Raw genomic sequence first — 13,260 nt, 5'->3', positions numbered from 1 at the left:
GAGAATCATCCTTTCTATAGTGTTATCCGTCTTAACACTGGTTGTTCTCTGTAGTAGATAATATCTGTTCTACTAGAAAGGATACTACAGTAACGTATAGCATGTAAGTTTAATGGATTAGTACTGTAATAGCTCTTGCTAGTTGAACGTGACTGATAGATGCAGTGAACCAATGCTAAAGTTACTCTACGTTAGAAGAGAGGTTATAGTAGTTATCCAAGTACTTATAGGAAAAGATTTATTAAGGGTGATAAAATGTGCTTTGCCGAAGTCATTAACAAAGTTTAAAGTCTTGTTTAATAGTTAGTATGTGTTTCTAGGATGAACTCATTCCTTACAATACACATGTATTAGTAAAGAATATCTTGTTAAATAGTAAAACTTATGTAAAACTACTGAACTTGATAAAAAGAAACTAAACAAAGTACGAATTGAAATGAACATAGCATTTGATTCAACTTGTTATCACATAGCAGACTAAACTATCCTAACTTTACATGTAAAGTAAGATTATGACACTTTGCCTTGTCAAATGCTTGATGTTTGAATAAAAGCTAAGCTTTCATCATTATACATTTTGTTAGTAAACTTAAATATTAATTTCCTGATTATTTTACAATATAACAACATTTTATGATGGGGAATTCTACTTTATTTATTTTCATGAGTGAGAAAGCCAGTAATGTAGGGATGTATTCTCTATGTAGAGTTATGATGACTTATTCTAATGTCTGATAATTAGCTCAAGAAAATTCAGATGACTTTTGTATTGTGCTAATATGACATCCTTGTTGTCAGCACACTCCCAATTCTTATATGAAAATTGAGCCTTGCAATATATTCTTGAATAGTGTCAAGTTCATTGTCTGTAGAGAACTAATATAATTTACAGTATTAGTACTTTATACATATATATATGTAAATATCTTTATTTGTGTGAAGAGGGTGTGAGAGCAGAAGGGGTGAATTTAGTGTTATAGTGGATGTTACACCCTATATTGACCAAGAGGTCAATTGCTGTATTAAATATTATATTATGTACTTTTATATTCATCATTAAAATATATACATATATATTTACTTTATCTGTATCTTAATGTTAGAACACAAAACTGTCATTAGAACATTTACAAGTTTATATTACTGTTTAGTTACAGTACATCTCTTGTAGTGTTAAATGTAAAGCATTTGATACATAGAATTATTCTATTCATCAGAGTCGAGCATGGCCAAGTGGTTAAAGCACTCGACTCGTAATCCAAGGGTCATGAGTTTGAATCCCCATTGCACCCCAAACATCCTTGCCCTGTTATCCATGGGGGCATTATAATGTTACTGTCAATCACATTATTCATTTATAAAAAAGCCCCCACTAGTGCAGCGGTAAGTCTATGGGTTTACAATGCTAAAATCAGGGGTTTGATTCCCCTCTGTGGGCTCAGCAGATAACCTGATGTGGCTTTGCTATAAGAAAACACACACACACACACACATTGGTAAAAGAGTAGCCCAATAGTTGGCAGTGGGTGGTGATGGGTAGCTGCCTTTTATCTAGATTTACACTGCAAAATTAGGGATGGTTAACACAGATAGCCCTCATGCAGCTTTGAGTGAAATTCAAAACAAACAATCTATACAGCAGTAGAGCATTTCAGTACGTTTATACACTATAAAGATAAGTGTAGTATTAGAGTGATGTCTTTATTAATGCAATGTTTTAGATAAGAGTTATATACTTAGTGGGATAAAAACTTTCTTCCAAGTCATGTTTAAACTACATAACTTTTGGAAAAGATTCTTATTATTTCTTACCAGACATTTTGCTTTAAAAATTGTTGATGTCAAATAATGAGGTTGTGTAACTTTACATGCAAAAATGTGAAGAATCTTATGAAATTACTTACATGTTACCAAGATAATTTTAATGTTAGTATTTGATTAAAACAGTCCCCTGATAGTACAGCTGTATGTCTTTGGATTTACAAGGCTAAATTCAGGGTTCAATTCCCTCAGTGGGCTCAGCAGATAGCCCCATATGGCTTTGCTATAAGAAAACACACTGATTAAAACTTTGTAACATTTTTGCATGATACAACAACTATCTAATCCTTAACATGTTTCTCTGTAGTATAACTACAGGTTTTGATATGAAGGTGAAGTTGTGATGTAACCATGGATGTATTAAAGATGAAAGTTGAACCATTTTCTGAAACTGAACAAGATGATTTGTTGAATATCAACTTGATGAAAAGTGAAGATGAAGCTTCTACATTATCTAATAGTAAGTATATATATTTAGAAGTTAAATGTTTAATGTTCTCTCAACACAATTAGTGTGAACGTTATCTATTTAACAGTCTACATGTATTTCTATTAATAATTATTAGATATTTTTATTATAAATAGTGATTTAATATCCACCACCAGGTGTGTATACCAGTAAAATTAGGTTATATTTTCCTGCTTATTTTGATTTTTGATACAAGTAACCTAAAACCAGAAACAGAAATTAGTGTGATTAATATAATATTTTAGGACTACATGGGAACTACTGATCCAAGACTGTTCACACTATTAGAATTGTAGCCTAAACAATGACCTATAGAATAAAATTATAATCTCTTCAAAACTGTGTTCTGAAATCCTATTTTCCTTACCACTATCAACAGCACACTGCTTGGACAGCTTTAAAGACTGGTCAACTATTACATCAAGATCCTTTCATAACACTGTTAAGGTTATCCACATCCAAGTTATGATAACCCACATGCATTATCTTTCATTTGCTACTTATCTGCCCAACTCACTAAATGATCTAAATCCTTTTGCAAATCAGCAACATCCTCTTCACAGCTAGCAACAACCAAGACTTTAATATCATAAATTTAAATAATTTGTTAATCATACTTTCATATATGTCATTGATGTAAATCAGAGAAGGATAGGTCCTAAGACTGAGCCATAAGTTGTGATATCTATTCAGTTTTACTGAACTCCATTTAACATTGTATTTGGAAACAGTGTTATAAAAACTGGGTTTGTGTTGTCTGTTTAATTTGCTGTTGTCTGCCTGTTAGTTTGTCAAGTCATATATTATAGCTAAGGAAGTGAAGTGTGTCTTTAATAATAAATATCTACATGTTATAGTACTGTTATCCATTAGTATAATTTTAAGTCTATATCTACATCTGGAAGTATATAATTAGTTACTTTTACGGTTATTTGTTATGGCATGTTTTCTGCCTTTTGTTTTTCTTCTGCAACGAAATTATATCAAGCCATCCTTGCTTGTGATTTGTAAGTGTTGTTTTAAAATTGCTAGTATTGGCATACCTTATATGCTGTCATCCAAAACGACTGGGGATATAAGATAACCATCTAATTTTTTAGTGAAAATGTAGGTCTCAGGTTATACTTCCCATGTAAGACGACCCCTCCTGAATAATACACTTTATTAGTGGAACCAAACGCACCTGTACAGAATTGTGATCAGATAGTCCTTAGTCATCAGTATTCCAAAATAAAATAGTGTATATGTTTACTGAATATATTTAATACGTTCATTACAATGCATTTTATGATTTTAAACAAGATAGGTAATTAAAACATTTCATAAGTTTATGTTTTATCAGCAATTTCAACTAAAATGGTTGAGTTATTAAAATCCTTCAAAATCCAAATTCTATTCATCATCTGACATCAGAAGTTTATTAGTTACACCTGATTTCAACTAGTTAGAACTGATTAGGTTGTAATTGGTGTGTTGAATAAGTAATAATACTAAATTTTATTACTAAAATATAGGGTATTATATAAATATTTGTCTAAGTCTTCAGTAGAGACTTGGCTTGTTATTTTCATTTTATTTCATTACCAATATATTGGAAATCAGCCCCACTATCTGACCTGTGTTGGATCCAACAATATAAACTTACTGTACACCATAGATTAAAGGTTCATATTTCATACGTGCAGTATAAGATTAGCTCTTCTTTTTTTGTAAGCTTCAAATGTAGTCTTCTTTGCCATCATATACGGTAATTAATACTCAATTTGTCAGAGCAAACTTTACAAGTACAGATTTGACAGTGACACTGTAAATGTTGTTTTAAATTGCTAGTACTAGTATAATTAATACTGACTTTGTAGAAGCACAGTTAATAAATACAGTCAGATTTGACAGTGACACTGTAAATATTGTTTTAAATTGCTAGTACTAGTGTAATTAATACTGACTTTGTAGAAGCACAGTTAATAAATACAGTCAGATTTGACAGTGACACTGTAAATGTTGTTTTAAATTGCTAGTACTAGTATAATTAATACTGACTTTGTAGAAGCACAGTTAATAAATACAGTCAGATTTGACAGTGACACTGTAAATATTGTTTTAAATTGCTAGTACTAGTGTAATTAATACTGACTTTGTAGAAGCACAGTTAATAAATACAGTCAGATTTGACAGTGACACTGTAAATGTTGTTTTAAATTGCTAGTACTAGTATAATTAATACTGACTTTGTAGAAGCACAGTTAATAAATACAGTCAGATTTGACAGTGACACTGTAAATGTTGTTTTAAATTGCTAGTACTAGTATAATTAATACTGACTTTGTAGAAGCACAGTTAATAAATACAGTCAGATTTGACAGTGACACTGTAAATGTTGTTTTAAATTGCTAGTACTAGTATAATTAATACTGACTTTGTAGAAGCACAGTTAATAAATACAGTCAGATTTGACAGTGACACTGTAAATGTTGTTTTAAATTGCTAGTACTAGTATAATTAATACTGACTTTGTAGAAGCACAGTTAATAAATACAGTCAGATTTGACAGTGACACTGTAAATGTTGTTTTAAATTGCTAGTACTAGTATAATTAATACTGACTTTGTAGAAGCACAGTTAATAAATACAGTCAGATTTGACAGTGACACTGTAAATGTTGTTTTAAATTGCTAGTACTAGTATAATTAATACTGACTTTGTAGAAGCACAGTTAATAAATACAGTCAGATTTGACAGTGACACTGTAAATGTTGTTTTAAATCGCTAGTACTAGTATAATTAATACTGACTTTGTAGAAGCACAGTTAATAAATACAGTCAGATTTGACAGTGACACTGTAAATGTTGTTTTAAATTGCTAGTACTAGTATAATTAATACTGACTTTGTAGAAGCACAGTTTATAAATACAGTCAGATTTGATAGAATGTAAATGTTTTAGGTTGCTATTATTGCTGTAATTATCACTCACTTTGTTGGACAGAGAATAAAATATTTTTGTGAAATAAAATGGAAACACGTTAGATCCAGCATCACACATGTTCGATCCAGTGTCACACATATTAGATCCAGTGTCGCACATTTTCATGAATGATTTGCTGAAACCTTTAGAAGAGCTTCATGTAAAGTTTGACTATTCTTAAATCTTAAGTGAACCAAAAATTCAGGTAACTACATGTCTGGTGCATACATCTCTCAAATGGTTCTCTATGAAATTCAATAAGTACACAAACATGATATCATCACAACAAAGATTACTTGGAGTTTTTCGTCAACAGTGTACATATTACTACCATAACAATAACCAAATTCTTATACAGTATTTCTTTTCACTCGTAAGATTAGTTGTTTTTTTGTTTACCCTCATGTACAAAGTTTTTTTTCATTCATGCTACAAGTCTTCACCCCAAGTTGGAATCAGATGATTCCAATGCATGTGTCTCTTGAGAATCACCTTGCCTCACCTCTCTACCAATAGGAGTATAGTACACTCGTGTGCAGGTGACTCCCTCTGGTGGTTATAAGTGTTAACCATACCAATTATCTTGAACATTACATTAATTATATCTAATACTAGTTGCCTTTTTTTTTTTAATGCATTTGCTTTTGTTGACTATTGAAGCATGAATCTTGAAGTCAATGCCCTCACTTCAGATGTCTCAATTTCAACAGGTACTTACAGGTTTCAGGTGTGGGTGACCTAATGGGAGATTGAATATAACATGGGTCTTTCTCTATCTCTAGACATTGAACGTGTTTAACCTGTGCAGGTTAATGAGGTATTTTATCACCTGTTTCCACCTGCTGTATTTGCTGTGCTTTCCCAAGGTTCTGTATGGACTTCCATGGTTTTTCAGACTTTAAGGTATGTGATTATTTATCCCTCACTCCTATTTCTTATGACCCACATCCTTCCTTACTTCATGAACATTCCCTGACATTTGGGTCCATACTGAACAATTCACTCCTAAGTTACACAATGGTATTAGATCATTCTGCTCTCACTTATAGGCTCTTATTATCTTGATGAGCAACTGTTGAGTTCTATTTTACCCATTAATCTGACTCATGCCTAATTTTCCCACCTACTTCTTACTCTCATAACTATCTGCATTATCTTTTCACAATTCCTCTCCTGTCTTCCTCTTCACAGAAATCCTGAGGGTTTCAAACATCCTCTCCCTCCTTACCTCTACATTGGTTCATTTGTTGTCTTTGGCTTCGGTTTTGTTCTTCTTTATTGGAATACTGTATTATCAAGAACTCTTTTACCGACACTTTACCTTCAGGATTTATGTATGCCTCTGTTTTACAGCATTTTGTATTTGATATGATTTCAGAATCTTTCGAATCTCTCGTGACATCAGTCCAACAGCAATCTGCCCTTTTCTATTTGGTATCGTGTTTGTCTCAGTCAGAACTAAGTGTGGCTCCAATTCTGGTTTCCTATCCTTCACAACCTCTCCTAACCCCTTCTTCTCAAGTTGCCACAGCTCGTTGCTTTTCTCAACGGTACACAATAGTTTGCCAGTAGTTTCCTTGACTACCAGTTGGAGTTTGACTTATAGCCTTTCTTCATCAGAGACACCCTTTCATCACTGAAGTTTGGGTTCTTCAAGTTTTGTCAGAAGAATTCAAGATCCCATTTCTTTCCATACCTCCCTTGTCTCCTGTATTTGTTTCTTTCATTTCACTTTGGATCCAATTGTTTTTCAGCATCTATCAGAGACTGTTCAGGATCTCCTTACTCAACGTGCTATTGAACCTGTTACCCATCATTCACTGGTGTATAACTCCTGCCTGTTTGTTTTCCCTGAGGACTGGAGGCCTGTCGTCAATTTGTCTCACCTCAATCACTTTTTTCACCTCCCTCATTTCACCATGGAATCCAATCTCACTCTCTGAGGAGTATTTTCTCCAGGTTTATGGATGACCAAGGTGGACATTGCTGCATATTCCTGTCTCAACACAGTCTCGTCTATCTTGGGGTGATGTACCAGTTTTGATACCTACCCTTTGGGCTTGCTTCTGCATCTTAAGTTTTCTGTTGGGTTTTCAGGGATTTTGCTCAACATCTTCATGCAGTAGGGCAGTATTTTTATTATTACATTGACAACTGGCTTCTTTTGGCCCATTCAGAAAGGGAGTTGGCCATCATGCTCATCAACTCCTTTATGTGGTTGCTCAAGTGGGCTGGTTAATCAAATTGAATAAGTCCTACCCAATACCTTATATATTTGGATGTTTTTTTCAACTTTCACCTTAGTCTGTCTCAGCCTTCTCTCTGACTCTATTCTATAGAATCATTAGTTTGTCAAGCCATATCTGCTCCCTCAGTTTATGCATGCGAGGTTCTATAACTTTTGGGAATGTGATCTTCTATGACGATGCTGGTTTCCTTAGAATATGCAGTAGACCCTGAACAATCAATGGAACCTTGATGGAGATCCCTTGGATGTTTCAATTACGCTTCTTCCTTCCCAATCAAACAATCTGATTTTGGCGGTGTGATAAGATGCACATCAGCAGGAGTCCCACTTCCTCCTCCTTGTACAGATTTATATCTCTTTATGGATTCATCTCTTCAGGACTGAGATGCATGGGTCGATTGTTATGAGGCATTATATATCAATGTTGTAGAACTTCTACGTATCTATTGGGCTTTGGATCACTTCCTCCCTGTAACCAGACATTATCTGGTGATGGTTCATTCTAATAATTTGATGGTGGTAACATATATCAATCACTGAGGTGGTACCTGGTTGAGATCCCTCTGTTTTCATACATTCGATCTCCTCTATTAGACCCACCTGTAACATATTCATTTAATTGCATGTCATGTCCTGGGTGCTTTCAGTCTTGTAGCAGATTACCCTTCCTACCGCTACAAGATTTATCTGATGGTGTGGTCCCTCTGTCCTCCAGTTTCTTGGTGGTTTTGCAGTTGATGGGTTTTCCTCATAATTATGCATTTGCCACCACCTGGAATCATACAAGTTACCCTTCATTTATTCCCAGGTACCTCGTCCTCAGGATTTCTGCTATCAATGCCTTCGCCAGGCCCAATGTGGCTAGATGTTTGGTTAGTGTACTTGACTGAAAATCTGAGGATCACAGGTTGGATTCCCCATCACACCAAACATGCTCTCCCTTTACTGTGGAGATGTTATTATGTAACAGTTAATGCCATTATTCATTGACAGTGGATAGTTATGGCTAGCTGCCTTCCCTCTAATTTTTGCTGCTAGATTAGGTATGGCTAGCATAGAGGATCCTCATGTAGCTTTGTATGAAATTCGAAACAAACAAATAAACACTTAACCAAGACTGTTCAACCAAATTCCTATATATTTATCCTTTTATCCGATTGCTTCATCAAGTGGTTTCTCAAATCCATGCCACTCTGTGCCTGGTCTTTCTGATAGCTCCCTATTGGCAGTCTCAACAGTGGTTTCCTGATTTGCACCAATCCAGTTATCCTCTCCTGTACTACTTCTCTTTTCTCTAACCTCTTTTGTCAACCCATGTCACTGGTTCTACATCATGCAGTTCACATCTTCTTTCTCCATGCATGGCTTATGGTCCAATCCTTGATGATGAGATCTGGTTTCATGCATCATGCAGCTTTCTATTTAGCTCAATCCATGTGACCTTCTTCTATGGAAGTGGAAAGTCTTTCACACATTGTCCCATGCTCAAGGATTTCCAGCTGTTCAATCTACTTTGGCTGGTGTCCCCAAGTTTTTCATGTGGCTTTTTAACTGGGGGTCTTCATTCTCCTCAGTTTCAGGTTATTGGACAGCTTTTGTCCCATATATGTTGTCTTTCCAGTTGTGGTAGAGCATTTGCTTCACCTATCTTTACTGTGTTATTCTGTTCCTTTTGGATTTGTCATCCTTCCCATTGACCTACTCATCTGGATTGATATATTGATATGGTCCTCCATTTCATTAATTTATCTCCATTTGAACCTGTTTCCTTGTGTTCTGTGTTTCACCTTTCCTTTAAAGTGTTTTCTTCTCATTTTGGTCTGTGGTTGATGATCTGACTTGTTTACCATCAATGTTACACACACACTGTTTTACTGACATATCTTCCTTTTCCTTTATCTGGGTTGTTCCTTTCTCCTAAAAACTGTGGCAGCTCTAGAGGACAACTCTTTCATTTCCTCTATTTCTATCCTCATTCAGTTCCAGATAGATTTCTGTGTCTGGTGTGTGCTCTTCATTGCTATATTTGCCACATTGTTTCATTCTGTGATTCCTGACACTTTATGCAGTGGTAATCCTCTCTATCTAGAGATCCATTCTTTCTACCCTTACCAGTTGAGTTTGTACTTTACTACAATTGGCTTATTTTTCCTTGTTCCAATCCCACTGGAATTTGTTCAGAGTATTTTCTCATTAGATCCAACACCTCACCTTTTCTCTCATTTCTCATTTTCCTCAGTCTTTGTAGGAAATTCTGTTATCTGACAAGTAGACCACCCCTAACATGTTCATATCTCATTTTTTTACATCATATGTCAGTTTCAGCTTACCAAATAAGGTCCACCATGCCTTATTCTCTCTACACCAAGGGGTGCATTCTTGTTTACTTATGGGAGGATTGAGTGACAATATATTTCTCTGCTTAGGATCACTTTCCTACCATATTCTCTCCTATTTAAATGCACTTTTCTCATTTTCTGTCCTGATATCTTACACATTCCACACATGAGTAATGGGCATATCTGACTCAGAAATGGTGCAAATATTCCAGTGTGATTCTCTCATCTATGGATGTATTCTTCAGATGCTTTCAGTTGGTATGTCTGCTCTTTCCTCTTCATCAGTGTGTGTGATTCTATCTAATTTTGTAAGAGAAGGGAAGTACTGTATCAGAAGTTATACTTTTTCTGTACTGAAAATGTATTTCTGATAAGTATGTCCCTCTTCTAACACTTCCTATCTTTCCTTTCTGCACACTTCCGGTGCTTCTGTTTTCTCCCAAGCTCCAAAGTGATACTTTGGTAGAGGCATAGAGAGAGAGTCATGTGCGTCACTTACATATGTAATGCTCCTCTTGGACGTGACCGATGATGATTTACATGAGCAGAAGTCTTGTGTCATGCATAAAAAAGAAGTTTGCATGTATGGGCAGCAATGAGCAAGAATTGAGGAAAGTACAAAAATTTGAATTCAACATACGTTTTAACATAAGTTTATTTAGGGTGAAATGTATTTGTAATGAAACATTGTTGTATGCATGCCCTGACCCACCCCTGTGTTTAAGGCAGGCCTTGACAAATATTTCCAGAACTCGGGAGCCAGGTATGCCTAACCTAAATTCAGTATAATTTGTACCAGGAAATGGGGACTACACTAGTGCCATGATTAGCTACAATCCTTAATTATCCACATTTGTTTCTTGTCATCATGTTTTCTCAAAATAATTGTACCGTTACATCTGTAGACAATATCATAATTGTACCGTTACATCTGTAGACAATATCTTAGATGTTTTGGAGAAATTATCATTCATGAACTAATTTTGGTTGCAAAGTTCAGATGTTGCATGATATTTGGGAATTTTGCATGAAGGTTCGTGAATGCTTTCAAATAGTAAGTCAGCCAGTCCAAAACTAGCCTTACCTACTTTAGTTTTAGTTTTTAAGACAGGAATACAAAATATTTGTACTTAGCTTAGATTTATTTGATTATTTATCAAAAACATAGTACAGAAAAGTACAAAATATGCATAAGATATTTTAAAGGTTTCATTTGTCACACACACACAGATGTACAGTGAGCTCTTAATGAAAGATGCACATTCAGGTTGTGTTTCTGTGTAGCACAGTTAAGTATTGTCTCTTTTTTCTACAGATAAGTGATATTTTCAGTCTGTTTCAACAAAGGCTTTTACATAATTATTCCCAAGAACAGATTTGAGCTAATTTTGATCTGTTTTTCGCAGGAGTTGATAGGGTGTGAATACACTTTAGTGTCTAAAGCAGAAAAGGTGCCAAATTTTATATATCTTGTTAGATATATCTTATATCTTGTTAGTGATTTCCTTCAATTTAATCAGTCAAAAGAGAAAAAAGTGGAATTGGACGTGAATTTGGAGAAATCGAGCATGACTGACTGACACTTGATTTTTATAATCATGATTGTCACTATAATTTTTCATGATAGTGTGACTGATGATTGTCACTATAATTTTTCATGATAGTGTGACTGATGATTGTCACTATAATGTTTCATGATAGTGTGACTGATGATAGTCACTATAATTTGTCATGATAGTGTGACTGATGATTGTCACTATAATTTTTCATGATAGTGTGACTGATGATAGTCACTATAATTTGTCATGATAGTGTGACTGATGATTGTCACTATAATTTTTCATGATAGTGTGACTGATGATTGTCACTATAATTTTTCATGATAGTGTGACTGATGATTGTCACTATAATTTTTCATGATAGTGTGACTGATGATAGTCACTATAATTTTTCATGATAGTGTGACTGATGATAGTAAGAGTTTATAATTTGAAACAATGGACTAACTAGTGAAATACACTACATTATCCACTGTTTCTCTTATATGCAAATTTTTGGTTTCCCTGGATCAGTGTGGTTAATTGACGCACTATTATGCATTGATTTACTTTCACAGCAATGAGTGCTTCCTAACAATCAACAACCACTTGATAGTATTGCCTGAACTAACTGCCATTGGTCCCGTATGATTTTAAACATGTGCACTGATTGATTGAATTCAGAGCAAGAAGGATAACAAAACAATCCCAAATTAGTAACATGTGAAACCACAGTGCTGAATCCACCATCAGAATCCTAGAAGCAAAATAAAAAATAGTTCCAAACTTCCAAATCAATGAGATTTTAGTTCATGAAAGGAGTTTTAGTTGCCTGAAGGGACAGTTATGCTTTGTCTGCCATCATTATCAGAAGTATGTTATTCAGCCCTCCACCACCAGATGAAAGCATATTCTGACTCTCAAGAATAAATCTGCTCCTCCAAATTTAAGAGTGGAGTCTGCAGTTAACTTGAATAGATCACAACTTCCTAGGATTAGTCTCACCTTATACAAGGTCATTAGTTTTCTATTATCCTTCTAAACTTTGTTGGGAAACTCTCATGGTCACCATGTCTATTGATGATGAATCCATAGTCCATTGTTACATGGAATAGGGTTCTGTCTATATCCAATGGTTATGCTGCTAGGACAAAACACCATCTGTGGAGTTAGTTACTATTCTATACCTTTGGGGTCTGTGGGGGTTCAGCTCTGAGAATTTTTTAATGTATGGTAAACTTTAAACAGAGAGCCATGATCACTACAGGTCCAATGATTTATGATTGCTCATTCAGTTCACTATCACAATACACCCAAAATATAATGTCTCCTTCTGTCACAGATTCTCTGATTTCAGAACATTGTCTTGGGATTACCATAGTTTGGTTGATCTGGGGTTAGAGATAGTCATGCCAGTTCTTCTGGAGTTTCATTTCCAGTAGTTTGTTTGGCCCAAGAAGATGATATCCTGGTGTCCTATAATTGATATTTCTGATCCAAGATTCACAAATGACTTATTCTATACTCTGAATTAGCAATTTCCAAGATTCACAAATGACTTATTCTATACTCTGAATTAGCAATTTCCAAGATTCACAAATGACTTATTCTATACTCTGAATTAGCAATTTCCAAGATTCACAAATGACTTATTATATACTCTGAATTACCAATTTCCAAGATCCAAATGACTTATTCTATACTCTGAATTAGCAATTTTACGAGAATTGTGATGTCCAAGTTAGAATTTGTAGGTGGGCATCATGCTAGAACAGGTGTTTTTGCATACAAGGATCATCAGGTGCTACAGTTAAGGGTTCTTACCTTTGGATTGGCATCAGAACTATATGGGTTCTGCCAAACTGTACAAACTTCCTTCAG

The 13,260-nt window shown here is 34.7% G+C and overlaps 2 protein-coding genes across 2 annotated transcripts in view; one reads left to right on the top strand and one right to left on the bottom strand.

Annotated features, from left to right (window-relative positions):
* Positions 1–13,260, bottom strand: part of LOC143227570 (uncharacterized) — a 434,192-nt gene that overhangs the window by 269,416 nt on the left and 151,516 nt on the right. The gene's annotated exons all lie outside the window — the stretch shown is intronic.
* LOC143226875 (uncharacterized) overlaps positions 1–13,260 on the top strand; it is a 42,614-nt gene that overhangs the window by 560 nt on the left and 28,794 nt on the right. The window contains exon 2 of the mRNA XM_076458408.1: positions 2,129–2,281. Within this exon, the coding sequence (XP_076314523.1) occupies positions 2,173–2,281 (109 nt within the window). The 5' untranslated portion in view covers positions 2,129–2,172. The remainder of the gene's footprint in view (positions 1–2,128; positions 2,282–13,260) is intronic.

The sequence above is a fragment of the Tachypleus tridentatus genome, chromosome 9 (assembly GCF_004210375.1).
Source record: "Tachypleus tridentatus isolate NWPU-2018 chromosome 9, ASM421037v1, whole genome shotgun sequence".
In the NCBI taxonomy this organism is placed as follows: Eukaryota; Metazoa; Arthropoda; class Merostomata; order Xiphosura; family Limulidae; genus Tachypleus; species Tachypleus tridentatus.
The sequence above is the reverse complement of the archived record's forward strand: the minus strand, read 5'-3'. Positions and strand labels throughout refer to the sequence as shown.